Source organism: Tachypleus tridentatus, chromosome 1 (genome assembly GCF_004210375.1).
Source record: "Tachypleus tridentatus isolate NWPU-2018 chromosome 1, ASM421037v1, whole genome shotgun sequence".
NCBI classification, from domain to species: Eukaryota; Metazoa; Arthropoda; class Merostomata; order Xiphosura; family Limulidae; genus Tachypleus; species Tachypleus tridentatus.
Window position 1 is genome coordinate 78,378,372 of NC_134825.1, and position 17,262 is coordinate 78,395,633.

At 33.2% G+C, this 17,262-nt stretch overlaps 1 protein-coding gene and 1 long non-coding RNA gene across 4 annotated transcripts in view; one reads left to right on the forward strand and one right to left on the reverse strand.

The window, feature by feature from the left end:
* LOC143253053 (uncharacterized) overlaps positions 1 to 13,694 on the forward strand; it is a 35,878-nt gene extending 22,184 nt beyond the window's left edge. Inside the window, exons 1-3 of one of the 2 annotated variants that reach the window (XR_013029340.1) lie at positions 104 to 237; positions 5,062 to 5,323; positions 13,613 to 13,694. This is a non-coding gene — a long non-coding RNA (uncharacterized LOC143253053). Of the gene's footprint in view, positions 1 to 103; positions 238 to 5,061; positions 5,324 to 13,612 lie in introns of those variants that run through there. The other variant, XR_013029344.1, reaches the window with a different exon arrangement.
* LOC143253046 (fibroblast growth factor receptor-like 1) overlaps positions 1 to 17,262 on the reverse strand; it is a 50,207-nt gene that overhangs the window by 19,563 nt on the left and 13,382 nt on the right. For both annotated transcript variants that reach the window (XM_076506168.1, XM_076506158.1), the window contains exons 2-3: positions 2,515 to 2,607; positions 21 to 305 (exon numbers count right to left, since the gene is read on the reverse strand). In XM_076506168.1, the coding sequence (XP_076362283.1) occupies positions 21 to 305; positions 2,515 to 2,584 (355 nt within the window). In that variant the 5' untranslated portion in view covers positions 2,585 to 2,607. The remainder of the gene's footprint in view (positions 1 to 20; positions 306 to 2,514; positions 2,608 to 17,262) is intronic.

The following is a 17,262-nucleotide window of genomic DNA, read 5'->3' on the forward strand; positions in this document are numbered from 1 at the left end:
TCAACTAATTTTAAACTTACGTAATACAAATAGTTGCACTTGGATCTGAACAGCTCCATTTTGATTGGCTGCTTTACAGATGAAAATTCCAGAATCTTTGAGTTTGGTTTGTTGGATGACAAGCGAGCCTTTTTGTGTCATCTGATATCGATGGTCACCGATGTTGGACACAAGTTTATGGTCTTTGTACCAGTGGAAGTTTAGAAAGTCTCTGTTTGTTGTGACCGGACATGGAAGGTGAGCTTCAGTTCCGGAACGGACTGTTATCTGTAGTGTACGATCATCCAGGAAAAGTCGCAGTGGTCCTAAAAAAATGGCAATTTAAGTATACTGATAAGTATATGTACTAAGATATATATTAGATTATGAGTAACATATTTTAGTACATTCTCATTTAGAGTGAACATATATACAAATATACATATATATTTGTATATATATGTATTATATATTAAAGCGTGTTTACGCTTTAATTCAATGTTCAGACTTTTCTATGTTTGTTTGTTTGTTTTTGTTATTAGACACAAAACTACACAAAGAATTTTTTGGGTGTCATGCCTGTGATACAAATTTTGTTTTCCTTTGTTTATTTTTCGGAATGAGCATGATGGGTTGGAGATTAAGTGTCCAAGGCTCGAGCTACGATGTGTCTCTGAATACACTCTCACGTTCAGGTGTGTGGTATTATATGTGCACAAGTCTACTTGCTACCTCCTTAAGAATAGTTTCTTAGGCGACAAAAGTCGCTGACTGTATCCTTTTCTCTGATTGGTATTTTATAATATTTTTGTTTATAATTATGAGCTATATGTGTTAGCCGTCCTTCATTTACAAGTGATAGACTTACTGCTGTCTAGCATGTAATACTAATAAATTTGGTAAAACTACAAAAGCGTGAGAAATCGAGTTAACTTGCTGTTAGTCTAAAGGTGTTCGAATTACAATGATAGCATGTGGAATACATTCTATAAACTTCATTTTACGTGGACGTTGGATTTCAAGACTTTCTTGAATCAAACCAAGAGTAGAGAAATCAATGATGTAGAATCAGGGACGTGGAAAGACAGCATGAACTCTGATTTAATTTTCCATGATTCGTAGAAGTTTTATGCTAGGCTTAGTTTTGTGAATTGATGTTTCATCTCTCTGCCACCGAACCTTCCTGACGTCCTAACCACATTGCGCTAGAATTTTATCTCGCATAACTAAGAGTTTGCTTTACTGAACATAATGTTAAGGTCAAATTTCTGATTACATAAGAACCTGGAAAAACCATAAAACTGGGAAAAAAACCTTTTGTAATTCACTGCACCATGTTGTGAATTGTTTATCACATTTAGACGGCAGCATATCTCATGTTTCTTGTTAGGAACTTCAAATGTCGCAACGCACGTTGTTTTTTTCGCATAATATTTGTTTTTCTCTAACCGTTGTTTCTAGTGGTCAGCTTACATACTGACGATTTGTATAAGATTATTACGAAGTATCTTGTTACAAAATTATTGAACTGTATGTAGCCTGTTAAAAATAATTGTTTGAGTGAGTATAAGATGAAATTTCAACACAAACTGTTTCTACGTTGTGGTTCCATAAAGATAATTTTATACTGTTGTATTGGTGTGTTAATTTGACATTGTTGGATTGGTTTGCTCATTTTAAATTGTTTCATGGGTGTGCCTATAATATTTACCATAGTATAAACATTGGTTTTTAAATTCATGTGCCCCGAAGTTTGCACATAGTTTATTAAATAATTTTCGTAGTATAAGTATCTGATATGCTTCTCCAACTAAAAACCTACCCGCAGTGAAATTATATTTTTAAATAATTGGGAATTCATCGTGAAGAAAATATATTAGTTCCTAATAATGTAGCAAAAGGCATCGCAGTGTCGACACTTACTACTACGTCATTAATTGTAAATATTTCTTTTAAGGTGTAATTGATTTTTTATATAGTACTTTATAAGACCGTTTTAACTGTCTTAGGCTTTGATAAGTAGTACTTTCCTCGTCACTAATAACATAAAATATTTTAGAAGATTTATTTACTGAAATCCACGTTTTGGTGGAGAAAAGAAATTAAGAAATAAATTAATTAAAAGTGCCTGACACTATACATTGAAACCAAGCCTACTCTTTCACGACGCGTTTTTTTTACTTTATGTGCTTCGCTCGTCCACGCAGTACTTTACGTCGTGAATCCAGGAAAACTAGGCTGTGGTAAAAAGTAGCGGACCAAAAAATCTCTACATATTGACAACAATTCACGTATTGGTGAAGAAAAGAAATTAACAAATAAAGAAAAGCTCGTGTAGACTTATACCGCTATCAGTATGGTTATTTTAGTCTAGACTGTAACATAAATTGTTGTCAAAGACAATGAATAAAAAGTAACAAGAAAAGTTTATCGTAGACAACCTATGATAACCTGAACAATGTTTCCAAACCGTTTTTCAATGAATACTTAGAATAACATACTTAGAAAAACAAGTAAAATATCCACTACACTTACCATGAGAAGCGTGGACACAAATCTTGAAGAACACGTAAAAATTAAGGGTTAAATAGTATACTTTTCTCATGTTCTTTATTGGCTGGAAATGTTCTGAAACAAAGAGCAGAAATGTTAAAGTTTTAAATCGTATCTTTTGTAAAGCTTACGTAGAAATGATCATTATTTTCATATCTTCTGGTTTTTCCTAAGAGTTTTTATACGAGTTGAAATTGACTACTATTTAGCGTGCTGTCACTGAATCTGATGATATATGGTTCATCGTCTGTTGTCGCACAAATGAGGTCCATGCTTTGTAACATGGGTGAGCTCTAAATGTAACAGTGAAGTTTCTCTATTCAATCAGCCAAGAGTAGATTAGGGAAATGCTACATGCCGTTTACTAAGCTTTGCTTCTCGTCTGTTATGTCAAAATTGGGGATGCCTTGTGCGAGACTGCGGGAAAATTCTGAATCAAGTAGAAACGTCAGTAAACATAAGGAAATCGTGAACTATCTCTAACCCACTTCTATAAAAAAGATTAGATTTATCTAATACTTCTCAACAGGTAAATTAAAACACTACAAACGTTAAATCACATATCTAATATCTTGTGTGGTTTCGACGTTTTCCTCTGAAATGTCTGTGAAAATTCTTTAAGTTACTCCGAGAATGATTCTGAAAGTTGATAATAGATATTTTGGATTTATATAACGTAAAACGTATTTGATTCAAAAATGTGACGTATATTAGATTGCATTTTATCATTACCTCTGTATACGTTTTAGTTTGTTTAGAAAAGCTACACACGAATATCGAAACCCGGATTCTAACAGTGCGAGTTCCCAGACATATTGCTGTGACGCTGGGGGGCATTTCCTCTGTAACTGTCATTGATCGCTTAATTTAGTTTCATTTCGCAAAGTTTCTAAAACTCTTGCCCTACGCCCTACTTGTACGTGCAAGAACAATGTCGAATATTGTGCATACGTTACCTGAAATATTTAAGAAACACCTCACTGTTACACAATTATAAAAACGTTTCAAAAAATCGCGAAAATATATATGCTTTTTAAAATGTTGTTTATTTTATTTTCTGATCCATCTTGCTCGCAGCTGCACTTTTTGAGCTGCTCGTCACCAACGAATAGTGGAACTGACCATTACTTTACAATGCCCCATGGAGGAAAGGATGTGCACGTTTCGTGACGAACTTAGGTCCTTTAATCCATAGATTGCGAATCGAGTGTGTCAGGATTAACACAATTAGAACACAAATAACTCGCTACTTATTATATATAATCACTTGCATTTTTAATATCTTACATAAGTGATAACTTATATATATATATGTTGTGAAATCATTATGCCCAATAAAATAATTAATCATCGTTAAAGTTAAAAGTGGTCATTTAGCTTGGATCTAGACAAATACATTATTATTGATCCTGTTTCTTCTTGCTAAATATTTTCTGCAACCTTTTTTAATAGTGTAATAGTGAATCTAACGTTTTACTTATACAGAGTGTCCGAATGGTCTGAAACGATAAGTGTTTTGTAGCTTTTCTTAATTTGAGATATGTGACTGATTATATCACTGTCAAAACATGAAAACGTCGAGTTAATTCTGCTATTGATCCAAATTTGCTCCAAATTTTAAGGACAGCAGTTGGAAAACGTTTTGTAAACTTCGTTGAAGTGATTATGATTCTAAACTATTCAGGTACTCTGTAGTGTACGGTTTGTGTTGTGGAAAACATATAAATTTGTTTCGGCGCAAACCTATAAAATAGGCTATTTGCATTCTGTTCACGACGCGGAATCGAACCCCGGATTTTAGCGTCGTAAAGCTGTAAACTTATCAACTGATTGAATGGGAATTGCCGCTCAGTGCCACAGTAGCATGTGTGCGGACTCGCACCACTAGAAACCAGGTTTTGATACCTGTGGTGGGCAAAACACAGATAGCCCATTGTGCAGCTTCGTGCTTAATTCTACATAAATCATTTAGAGGCAGATATACATGACACACGAAAATCAGAAATAGATATTTGTTATGTATTTATTTCTTTGTCTAGCTATGTCAGAGAGCAGAAAAGCGAAAATAGAAATGGTTGTAAAAATGAATACATATTGAGAGATATCTGTTTTTCTATCTTGAACTAGGCCCGGCATGGCCAAGCGTGTTAAGGCGTGCGATTCGTAATCTGAGGGTCGCGGGTTCGCATCCCTGTCTCGCCAAACATGCTCGCTCTTTCAGCCGTGGGGGCTTTATAATGTGACGGTTACTCCCACTATTCGTTGATAAAAGAGTAGCCCAAGAGTTGGCGGTTGGTGATGATGACTAGCTGCCTTCCCTCTAGTCTTACACTGTTAAATTAGGGACGGCTAGCACAGATAGCTCTCGAGTAGCTTTGTGCGAATTTCAAAAACAAACAAACAAACTATCTTGAACTTTTCTTGTAGAGCACATTAAAAACTAATGATACTTTTTCTTTTAACTTTACGTTCTTATAATGAAAATAGAAGATTTAATTCCGTAACACACATTTGTTTGTTTTCTTATAGTAAAGCCACAGCTGACTATCTGCTGAGTTCACCGAGGGAAATCGAACGCTGATTTTAGCGTTGCAAATCCGTAGACTTACCGCTGTACCAGCGGAATACCCGGACATTCGGAGAATATTTTCAGGATACAGAGTTTGCATAATCAGATGTATGAAATGTTAGTTTTCCCAACATAAATTTTAATCAATTGGATCGGAAATGTTACTTCTCGTCTAATCCTCTCCATTCAACATTATATTGTGCTGCATACAGTAAGACGCAAGTAAGAGGAATTTAATGTTTTTAATCTGTGTAATTCTTTCGAGTTGGATGAATTTTATATATTAATTTTATAAGCTAGGTAATATATTTTATATTAAAATCTTTCAAAATACAAAATGACTAAGACTCCTTAAAGTTCTTTTATACGAAGCTGTGCTAACCAAATGGCATAATTTCTATGAATATTTTGGTTTATTGTGTCATTTGATAACATGGTTAACTAATTGTTTTTGGAGCACATATATTTACCATTCTCCAAACTTCGTTTGTAACAGTTTTATACGGATCTTATGTTTAAATAAAACGATTCCATGTTATTTATCACAATACATTTTAAAGTTAAATTCGACGTTCTATTATCATCAGTGTATACATTATATTGTGTTTCTGTAGAATATTTTAACTACAATTTTAGACATAATAATCAGAAACAGGATTAGACTGCATACTGTGTTTGACACGATTAAAAGGTGGATGAGATATTTTGTAATTTAAAATCACTGCAGGAGAGGACGAAACTTTTTGTGTTTACTGTGATTTCAATGTTTTTGATGTGTTTCTTGTGATTTAAAATCACTGCAGGATGCAATGAACACTAGTTACATTATATATATAAAGTTAAAGAAGAAATATTTGTATGTTTATAAGTTCTGTTAATGTAAGAGACGCACATGTATAAGGGATGTTAGTCTAAGAGAACAATGTTTAGTTGCATTCATTCTGCAAATGTATTGCTTCTTTAAAGTGTTACGCAGACATAAAGAAAACAACAACAACAAAAACAAAACAGATTTGCCTATTAAACGAGCATTTTTCTAACACGTAAAGAGTTCCTAAAGAAATCTGATTGATCTAATGTACTTTATCTTTTAGCTTGTTAAACTAAGCTTTCCAAGAAGTTAATTGAGCCAAAAACTTTTCATGGTACACTTTAGAAGCTTACATTGTACCCGTTTGTACCCAGTTCTAAATACTTATTTCTAATCTATTTCTCTTAAATTGCCTCAAGTTATATGTTACAACTGTAAACAGGATAAACCAAAAAGTTTGTATAAAACTTTAAGAAGTATAAGCCTATTTAGAAAATAGGCGGGAATTTGGCAACACACATTTAACACTATAAGTAACATACATATTGCGAAATTCCCGTCTATTTTCTAAATTTGTAGAACATTTTCGAGTGTACGAATGAACAATATATGTTTTACAAAATAACTAGCGTATCCAGTATTGTTGGGCTCGCTTAAATTTCTAGAATCTCGCCTTAATGTTTATAAGACAACGCGACACACCAAGAGACAGTTTTATATTGCTGGTTTGCTACAGTTGGTATACTACAAACCTCGAAAGCTATAACTACGAGTAACACTTATTAATTGAGAAACTACAGATACTTAACCAAGAAAGTTTGTAGATCTCGAACATTATAAACCGTTTAACTTTAGAGAATTAACTTCGAACGTTAGTAATTATACGAAGACATTAATTATCTTTGTCGGTGAAAGTTACCTTGTAAACGGCTTGAGACCGACCAAGAATAGAGCTAACCGTTAAGTGAACTGTATCAACTCGAACTTAACTCGCTCATCGTCGAACGTCGATAAAATATTAAGATCACACCAGATAGAATATTCAATACTGTTTGTAAGTTTTTAAAACTTCTATATATGAATCATTATTTTTAATAACTATTTCTAATAACATTTTGTGCATTAAAATATAGTTGAGTTTAGAAAGAAAGTTGTGTGTATCGATCTTTTTGGCAACTATCATAAATTTGATACATATTTACATTCAATGAATTTCTAAATTAAAATTAAAATTTCTGTAATCCATTAATATATGTAACATAATAAACCGGAGACTCGTCCGAAATAAATTATTGGTAACACAGTATAGTTATATTTAAACCAGATAAATAATAAGAGTTAAAAACCTTTTCCTCAGTTATGGTGTGTTGCAACATAAATAAAATTAATGAAAAATTACACTTTACTAACGTTATCCAGTTAATACCTTAACAACTGTTGTCAAGCCAGTTACTAATATAAATAGCGTCTCAGTCAGTCTGAATATCCTTGTTATTAGCTGAAATATTTCGTTGGCACTGGATGCAGCAGATATTGTGTGTTTGGAAAACTATTTTCTCTTTACTCTCAAAGCTTTTATTAATAATAAGTTTTAAATATTATGCAAAGTAAAAAATGTCAACATAACTAAAGGTAGGTTCAAAATTTAGAATGTAACTCTGATCTTTAATCATCAGAATAGTTTTGATTTCCCAAAAAAATGTTCATCTTCTGTTACTGTTTATATTCAACTGAATGGTTTCTAGAGAATGGAAAGTGGTTTCAACCTAATGTTAAGAATTTCACTATTTTATACAAATATGTTACTCGTTTGATAACGACATTGAAACAAACTGAATGAAGGACTTAGCTACAAACTCGCTTACTTTTTCTCGTGAGTTTCAGAAAGCATCTCATGAAAGAATAATAAACCGAATACGTAATTGCCTCAAACACGAAAAGCTATAGTTTTTATTACGTTATGAAGACAACTTAAGAACTAAATTTGGTTCCATTAAAAGCTTACAAACTTTCATTTTATTATTTCTTTCTTTGATAAAAAACTTTACGAATGTATGCTTTCTATATATTATACAAATTTATGCGATAAATAATACGTATTTGTTCTTCTGCTTGAGCTAAAAGCAAGAAGCATTGCAAATTTCTACCTTTTATGCAATAACAGAGATTCCTACCAATTGAGTTTGATAGTATGTCGTGTATCCACACAGTTAGACGTTCGCAACGTTCTTGGTGTTGGTATTTTCAACTTGAAAGACATTCTATGGGAGACATGGGCTACTCTGCAAAGTTCTAGACCCTTAATGCTCAGACACACCTATAAGATTTAGAAATGGTGATGAGAGGAAGGGTGACCAGTCAGTAGTACCTGCCGTACGATATATATACAGCTACTCTTAATCAAATAACGCAGTTTGTCATCGAAGTTACAAAATCCTCATCCTAAAAGACGTGTTGAGCGGCATATCTGAGCTCAAACTTTGGACCTTCCGTCTGCTTCTTGGCGCTCTGATCCAGAACCTTTCTGCATTACCCATTATATACAACACTATATAACTTAAGAATGAACATTAAATAGATTTACGATTAAATATAATTTAAGATTAAACATTACACGTACACCCCATTACAATAACTACATTTAAAGATATCCGTATGTATAAACAGACTTCTAACATACGATGTATATGATCACGTGGTAACAATACATGTAATGGACCAAACTAAACACATATTAATTGGTGAGGTGATGCTTGCAACCACGATGAAGACGAAACAAATACATTTAAATCAGAATTTAATAAAGATACATGTTAACATGAAGGAGCATCGAAATTATGAGATGTTGTCAGAAAACCAACATCATAGCAGTTACTCTGTTGCTTAAAATTCTCAAACACCTTAAAGGTTTTGGTTTGTTTGTTTGTTTGTTTAGAATTAAGCTTAAAGCTACACAATGGGCTATCTGTGCTCTGCCCACCAAGAGTATCGAAACCCGGTTTTTAGTGTATAAGTCCGCAGACATACCACTGTGCTACTGTGGGGCAAAGGTTTTGAACGTTTAACTTTTAATTTTAGAGCACACCACTTAAATAGAGACGAAAAACGAATATAAAAACATTTTAATGTTTTTTGGCGAAGCTCACATCTAATTCAACTTTTATACCACATTGTATCACAGTAGGCAAAAGTATAAAATATCTTTAAAGAGTTTCCCCAATATCACCATGTGTGTTTTTATACAATAGAAAAAGTGATGCTCACTTTCCAAAATAACAGCTTACAATATTCACTTACTGAAATAACCACGCTCGCCTTCCGTTACTGCTGCAAAAAATATTTAGATACATAAACAATAACAGGTAATGCTCATTGGTCACCTGCTGAATAATGTTGAATCATGCTTACACTATTAATCGGCAGAACAATAGCATCAAATGCTCACATACCAGAAGGCAAACTACATGCTCGTTTATGAAAACGACAACTTGATGAACATCTAAAAAGTTGCTTATAAAAATATTTTCTGCTGAACTAGAGAGTGCAGAAAGCACTTCAGTGGCTTTACGCAAAATTGAAGTAACAAACAAGCATCACATGAATTAAAAAAATTAAAACATCTCAAAATGAGCTCATTTAATAATAATATTCATAAAAATAGTGTAGCAGAACATTTCTGTTATATTTTATGTAATGTGATTTGCTTTCATCAAGACTTTTAAAACTGATTGTTTGTTTTTGAGTTTCGCGCAAAGCTACACGAGAGCTATCTGCGCTAGCCGTCCCTAATTTTGCAGTGTAAGACTAGAGGGAAGGCAGCTAGTCATCACCACTCACCGCCAACTCTTGGGGTACTCTTTTACCAACGAATAGTGGGATTGGCCATCACATAATAACGCTCCCACGGTTGAAAGGGGAAGCATGTTTGGTGCGACCGGGATGCGAACCCGCGATCCTCAGATTACGAGTCGCACGCCTTACGCGCTAGGCCATGCCAGGCCTAAAATATCATCTTACTCCAGTAAAATTATTATATTTGTACTGCAGCATATTTGCTCTCTTTATCAATTGTTGTTATCCAGCATTTTAATTAATCATTAGTTGTTGTTGTTTATATTCTATTCCATTCTTCTGGAGGCCTGGCCTGGCCAGTGATTAATCCAAGTGTCGTTGGTTCGAATCCCCGTCACACCAAACATACTTGCCCTTTCAACAGTGGGGGCGTTATAATGTTACGGTCAATCCCACTATTCTTTGGTAAAAGAGTAGCCCAAGAGTTGGCAGTGAGCGATGATGACTAGGTGCCTTCTCTCTAGTCTCACACTGTTAAATTAGGGACGGCTAGTGCAGATAGTCCTTGCGTAGCTTTGCGCGAAATTCAAAGCAAACCAAAATATTCCTCTGTATGAACAGTCATGATGTCCTCCTAATTTCTGTTAGGACAAGGTATTCTCTTCGTTGTCACTATTGATTACCACAACATCATCGAAAGCTAGTCGCACAGAAAAATCTCAGCACTTACGTCTATTTATTTATTATCTTGTTATCGTTAGTCAAAAATTAATTTAAAATATATAACCTAAAAACGTTATAATAATTTGGTTGGTAGTAACTAGCTAGCTACACATTCGTCACTTTAGTATCATGGAGATACACGTTAGTCACTTTAATGTTAATGAGTAGCAGTTTTTATGGCGGCAAATAACAATAAGGTGGAAATAATATTATTTATGTTTTTGATATATCAACACACAAACGTTACAGAAATTGAGTGTGAAAAATATAAACACCTACAACCAAAAGTCCCGTTTGTCGTTTTTAAGCTTTATAAACTAAAATCTCTAATGTTTTGCCCAAATGTGTTTTCACCTCAAAACTGGTACTTCGCTTACGTTTGCTTTTATGTAAAGGTGTTTTATTATCCGTTAAATTACGGTTTTAATATTACTGTGCAAATTCACTTGTGTAATGATCTAGAGAAATATTTACTTGAATGCATTACTAACTGTTCCAATATAACGCTGTTTAATAGACGTTTGTAGATGGCTTGATCCAGATAATAAAGAAAGTTTTACTATATTTGTACGACGTTTTGCAAAGATTATGCCATCCTAAGGTACATAATTTTGTCGAAACGTCATACATTTATAATAAAGTGTTCTTTGTTATGCAGTCAAACTATCTACAAACTTTTATGTCCTATAAAGTAGGTTACTTGTGGTCACATTTGACACTTTTTAAGTTTTTAAAACAAAAAACACATTCTATACCAGAAACCAATGAGAGTATAAAATGAATTACTTTTAAGAGCACTTTTGTTGACAATTATTTGCTAAAACGTTGGCTCCTAGCCAACAGATTTAACAATGTTTTAGTACAAAAAATTGCACTAGAAACCTAGGAGAGACTGAGTAAAAATAAATTACTTTAAAGAGCACTTTTCGTGACTTTTATTTTCATTTACAAAAGTTTATATTTATGCATTAACAAAACGTGAAATAAATTACTTTTCTGAAAAGCACAAGGATATATCAGATTAATTTGCTTCCACTCTCACGATTATCAATATTGTTTTATTTCGTTAACTGTGTGTGTCTTGTTATTACAAAGCCACACCGAGCTATCTGCTGAGTATACAGAAGGAAATCGAACCCTGATTTTATCATTGTAAATTTGTAGAGTTATCGCTGTACCAGATGGGACCTAACATTATCTTTCTGGTTTCTTGATAACATTGGGGAGCAAGGAGAATTGCCTGTTGGTTCTGTGGTTTTTATTAATGTTATTAAATTAAAGTTAAAATAAATAATGATTATAATAAATATATATAAAATATTGTTAAAACAGGAATAAAATAAATAATGTCGTACAATTAAATTGTACCATAAAGATCTTATTTGTAAGTGTCTCAAATACAACTGATAGTCAATGCAATTAATTTATAATCTGGGTCACACCATAAAAATCTTTACTACTAGAAATTGATGATGATATATATATGCACATACACCATCTACACCATTACCACGTATGTCACATCCCAATCGGCCTGACAATTCTTAATATGACAGATGTATTAGGTTGAAGAATAATTCGTGAGCGTTTTTAAATAATTTCATCCAAGCATTACATGCAAGACTATACAATACTTCAATGCATGAACACATTACACCCAATACATTTATTATGATACTTTATTTCATGTAATACCTAGGTATATAGTATGCATTGTTTTAAACGAAATTGCAAGAAATTAAATGCGAAAAGCAGATGGTGTCGAAAATGCTCGATTTTGTCCACTTGACATTCCATTTAATGAGCTGAAAATGAAAGAAAAAATTAAAGACATATGAAAATCAAACACACCATCTATTAGAGCAAAAAATTATCTACCAAATGACATGAAATATTTTGCGAAAGCGTTTCATTTATGAATATATTTTTTTAACTTGAAAAAACGCTCACGAATTATTCCTCAACCCAATAGTTTTGATGGCATATTCAGGGACGTCGAGAGAAAAGTCGGGTACCGGGAACAATTATGTCATTAGTCTCTTTTTTGAAGGCTTTGTAAATTCATGGGCGTATGAAGAATTTTTCTAGTGGGCGGAAGTCAAATGTGTTGAGAATTTATAATTTTTGGATAAAAAGGTATTTTTTGAGACAAAGCAATTTCCCGAAGTACTGCGATTTTTCCTTAAGTATGTTATGAAAATAAGAACACATTATTCTTTATCCCATATTTCCCTGGGCCACGGGAATGTAGCTCCGTCTGACCCTCCCTCTCGTCTGGCTTGGGCATATTGCTTGTTATATAAATAGTACATTCTCCATTGCTTTAACACAAGGATTCTTAGAAACACAGTGAGTAAATGGCTTCAGTATGTAAATAGGAGTTTAAAAATTGGTTGTTGTTACCAATGCGCAGATGGCGCACTTATCACTTTCTCTGACACCTTTCGCTAATTCGGAGCGAAAACTGTAACTTTGTTGTTGAAATGTTACACTAAACCCGAGGTAAACTTTTGTTTGTTGCTGTGAAGTTGCACAATGGGCTGTATGGGATGTTCCAAGCACAAGCATTGGACGCTGAAATTTAGTATTATAAGATTACGTATCGAGCGTCTTAACCACCTAGCCATGCCGGATCGATAGGAAGTAAAGAGAATAATAGAATCTTAAATTTACAGTCCAGTCTGATGATCTTTGTCTGTTTCTCCTTAAGTACAAAGTTACATAATACGCTAAATGTACTATGCCCACAGCCGGTAACGAAACTTGATATTAAACTTTGTAAGCTCTCAAACTCCTTGTTGAGCTATATGGAACAGGAAGTGAATGCGGTATATGAGACTGAAATTCCCAGTCCACTATAATAGCACACATCAGACTATATTTATAACTTAATTGAAAAGCTAATAAAATGCATTCATTGTTCATTAGGTTATGGGTTTTAACTATGATCAAAAATAATATGTGAATTATTCTATATATTTATTGAAAAATTATTATCACTTTTCCTAATGCTTTTGATGTTCGCTTTTTTCCGTTTCTGTTCTTTCTTGTTCCAAGACATTTGTCCAAAGTAAACATGCTATAAACTTTGTTGTTGAAGTAAAAAATAGCCAACAAAGTGCATTGTTGAGCATTGTTCAGAGATAGATAATTAAAGTATTTTGATGTTTGTTTGTTTGTTTTAGCGCAACGCTGTCTCTGGATAGCTATACCATTTCATCACGAAGATCGAAAACCAGAGTTTGTTGAGAAATAGGACATAAAAAAAGAGTGAAATACATAGGTGAAAAATCGTACTTTTTGGCGATCAGTCTTAATACGCTTATCTAGTAAATAATAGTAATCTGAGGGCCGTGGGTTCGAATCCCCGTCACCACAAATGTGCTCGCCCTTTCAGCAGTGGGGCGTTATAATGTGACGTTCAATCCCACTATTTGTTGGTAACAAAGTAGCCCAAGAGTTGGCGGTGGGCGATGATTACTAGCTACCTTCCCTCTAATCTTACACTGCTGAATAAGGTACGGCTAGTATAGATGGCTGTCGTGTAGATTTGCGCGAAATTATAAAAATGTGAATAAAACGAGAAATTGTTGCGCTCATAAAAAAATATCAGTCTGTAGTCGAGGGATATTTTATGAAAACTAACCGATAGATACATCATTCAACTAATTTCGTAGAGAATATTCTTTTAAAGTATAACGAAAATAGCTTCCATTAGGAAAATGTGACTTACAATAGAGACAGGTTTAGTAAAAAAAAGAGAGAGAGAAAGACATGAGGAGAAGAACAAAGTATTTATAGTACCATGTTACCCTGTAACTGATATTTCATTCTTAGAGCTTAAGTCTAATAACGTGAGTAGTCAAATTAAAGCTGTTTAAATGTCCTTGGTTTTAATTTTGTACCAGACAGCTATTTAGCAAACAAACTGAGGATGTAATAGAAAATAATTTCGTAGCTAAATGTGATTTCTGTCTGATCACGACGTGCATTGGGTATTGATATGGTTGGATACCTTTTATGAGATAAGTGAAAAAAATGAACATAATAAATGGATAAAATTACCATCTAGATATTGGAGCACATAGCAGGCTTAATGCTCTTAAATACATATGCCTTAGCAGATATTTTCTATTGCAACACAGTCTGCTTGAGCATAAAAATAGCAGTATTTCAAAGGATTTACAAAAAGAAAATAAGATTATTCCCTCAGCATTGGAGAATTTAAGATCCAAATAAAGGAAAGTTATTTTCCAAACCGAGTTGTCTCTACAGGAAAAATAGTTTATTATTTGTTTTTCAAACCAATAAATATTTTCTTCATCTAAATTATTTAACAATAAGTAAACTCGAACTATAAAACAAAGGTTAATGAAAAATTTTATTCTAATTAAAATTAAATTAGACATATACACTATACTTCAAGAAACACAGAATATATATATATATATATATAAAGATACATTCCAGTTAATATTCAATATTAGGCGTGCCGAATCGCATTTTGCACTTTGCACTTCGTTGCTCTGGTTGCTTTATAAGAGTGACATTTAATTCTATTATTCGATTAAAGAAGTCCAGGAGTTGGCGAATACTATTCAGTCGTTACTTTCCTTCTGTCTATTAGTTGGAAATCAGGGACGATGAGCGCAGTAAAGCTGTTTTCTTAGTTTTGCGCGAATACACAAAACAGAAAAATATAAAATTATCCATCAAACAAAACTCTTGTGTTAATTCGATCAAAACTTAAAACATTTTAACGTGTATTTAACATCGGATCGGCTTAATGAAATTCCACTAATATAAAATACTTCATGTTAATATAATTTTGTGAGAAACTTTGCAAGTCATAACAGAAACACATTGATAAATCTCTAGTAATAATAAAAATAAATAGTACTAGTATTTACCCATGCTACGCTCCGATAAGTTGTTTCCATTTATGGAAATTAAATTGTTTGAATATGTTGGAAAGAAAAATTATAAAATAAATATTTTCAGAAGACAAATATGTTAATAGTTGCACTTTCGATATACTAAATTATTTGCCATTCCGAGATTTTACCTAAGTAATAATAAAGTCACATGGTATTTAATAAGTCTAGTCATTGGCTTGTCTATTTGTTGGAAATTAAGCACAAAGTTACATAATAAGCTATGTGTGCTCTGCCCCAAATGATATCGAAACTCGATCTTTAGTGTTATAGCAGACAGGCCGCTGTGCCACTAGGGGGCTAAATTATTAAAAAAGCTGAAGATTTAGTGGAAAAAAAAAAGGTTTCAGAAAAATAAATGTGTGCCAGGTATCTCAGTATAGCTTGCTTCTTTATAATTAGATTTTAGGGACATTTATTTGTTTCAATTCTTCATGGAAATCTTTATCTTGTGAATTATGTTTTTAAACGTTTCATTAATGTTATTTTAATTAAACATAAAAATTAATTGTTAATGAGAACACCAGCGGCTATTCTGAACTTTCTTAATTTAAGCACATCATTTTATTTCACTCAAAGCTTATTCCTTATAGACATCATATTTTCTATTCCATATAGAAGTTAAACATTCAAAAGTTAAATTGTAAAAATAAAAAAAACTTTTCACTGCTACAGGGTGTAAGTCTACACGTTTCATGCGATCTACTGATTCCTTCTATAATTCGGAATAGTTTGATGTCATTAAAACTACTGAATCTATATTCTACTTAAACACAGTGTTCTATTACAAGCAGAAACCAAGAAATGTGTTTATATTCATAAGTATGTCATTGTGAAATATTTATTAGGTAATCAAATTATATCTATCTTTTTTGTAGAGAAGTAAAAAATAGCTTTATGAAAATGTCAATTAATTTAGTTATTTTTAACGTATCATAGGCCTAAGAAGGTACTGAAGGATTTTAGACTTGGGTACGGGATGAGTGAGCAAATATTATAAAGTCTAGGGATATAGCTTGCACAGATACCCATATAAATATGTTTCAAAGAGAGCACTCTTAAAACTACATTAATTTGTCAGTTAAGCTTAGAAGTTTAATTAAGTTTTTAAGTTGTTGCTGAATATGATGCAAGACGTGATGAACAGTGTTTATTATATATAACACAAATAGAGTGAATATACTTGCTAGCTGCATATGGCCTTCCCTAATTTTGACCTGAATGCCCAGAAGGAAGGCAACATGAGCGCTTACTCTTTGGCTACTCTAGCCCAAAGTGAGATTTAACTGTTACACTGATAGCATACTCACGATCCCAAAGTGCGAAATGCACTTTTGCAAGAGGAGACGCCAACCATAGACCTTTGAATTCACGATTTAGCATACGAACCACCAGGCCAAGCCCAGTTGTGACAAAATTACTGGCTTTTGCTAAAGGAGAAAAAATTCGATTTTACGAAACTTATATTGTTGCCAACAGCAACTGATCGTATTGCCTGTTTTGGCTATTGTTATTTGAAAAGTTTGACTAACCTTTTATTTTTTCATTTATCAAATATATACATGTAAAGAAACTGTCCTTCAGCAAATAACAAAATTGTTACCCAGTTAAAATTTTGGACCTAATCATCTTTGGTTTTAATTTTAAAAGGGCCCGGCATAACCAGGTTCGAATCCCCGTCACACCAAACATGCTCGCCCTCCCAGCCGTGGGGGCGTTATAAAGTGGCGGTCAATCTCACTATTCGTTAGTACAAGAGTAGCCCAAGAGTTGGCGGTGGGTGGTGATGACTAGTGCCTTCCCTCTAGTCTTACATTGCTAAATTAGGGACGGCTCGGTGCAATGGGCTAAAAACCTACTCACTTAAATACTTGTTGAAGAATACGCAAGCGATTGCAGCC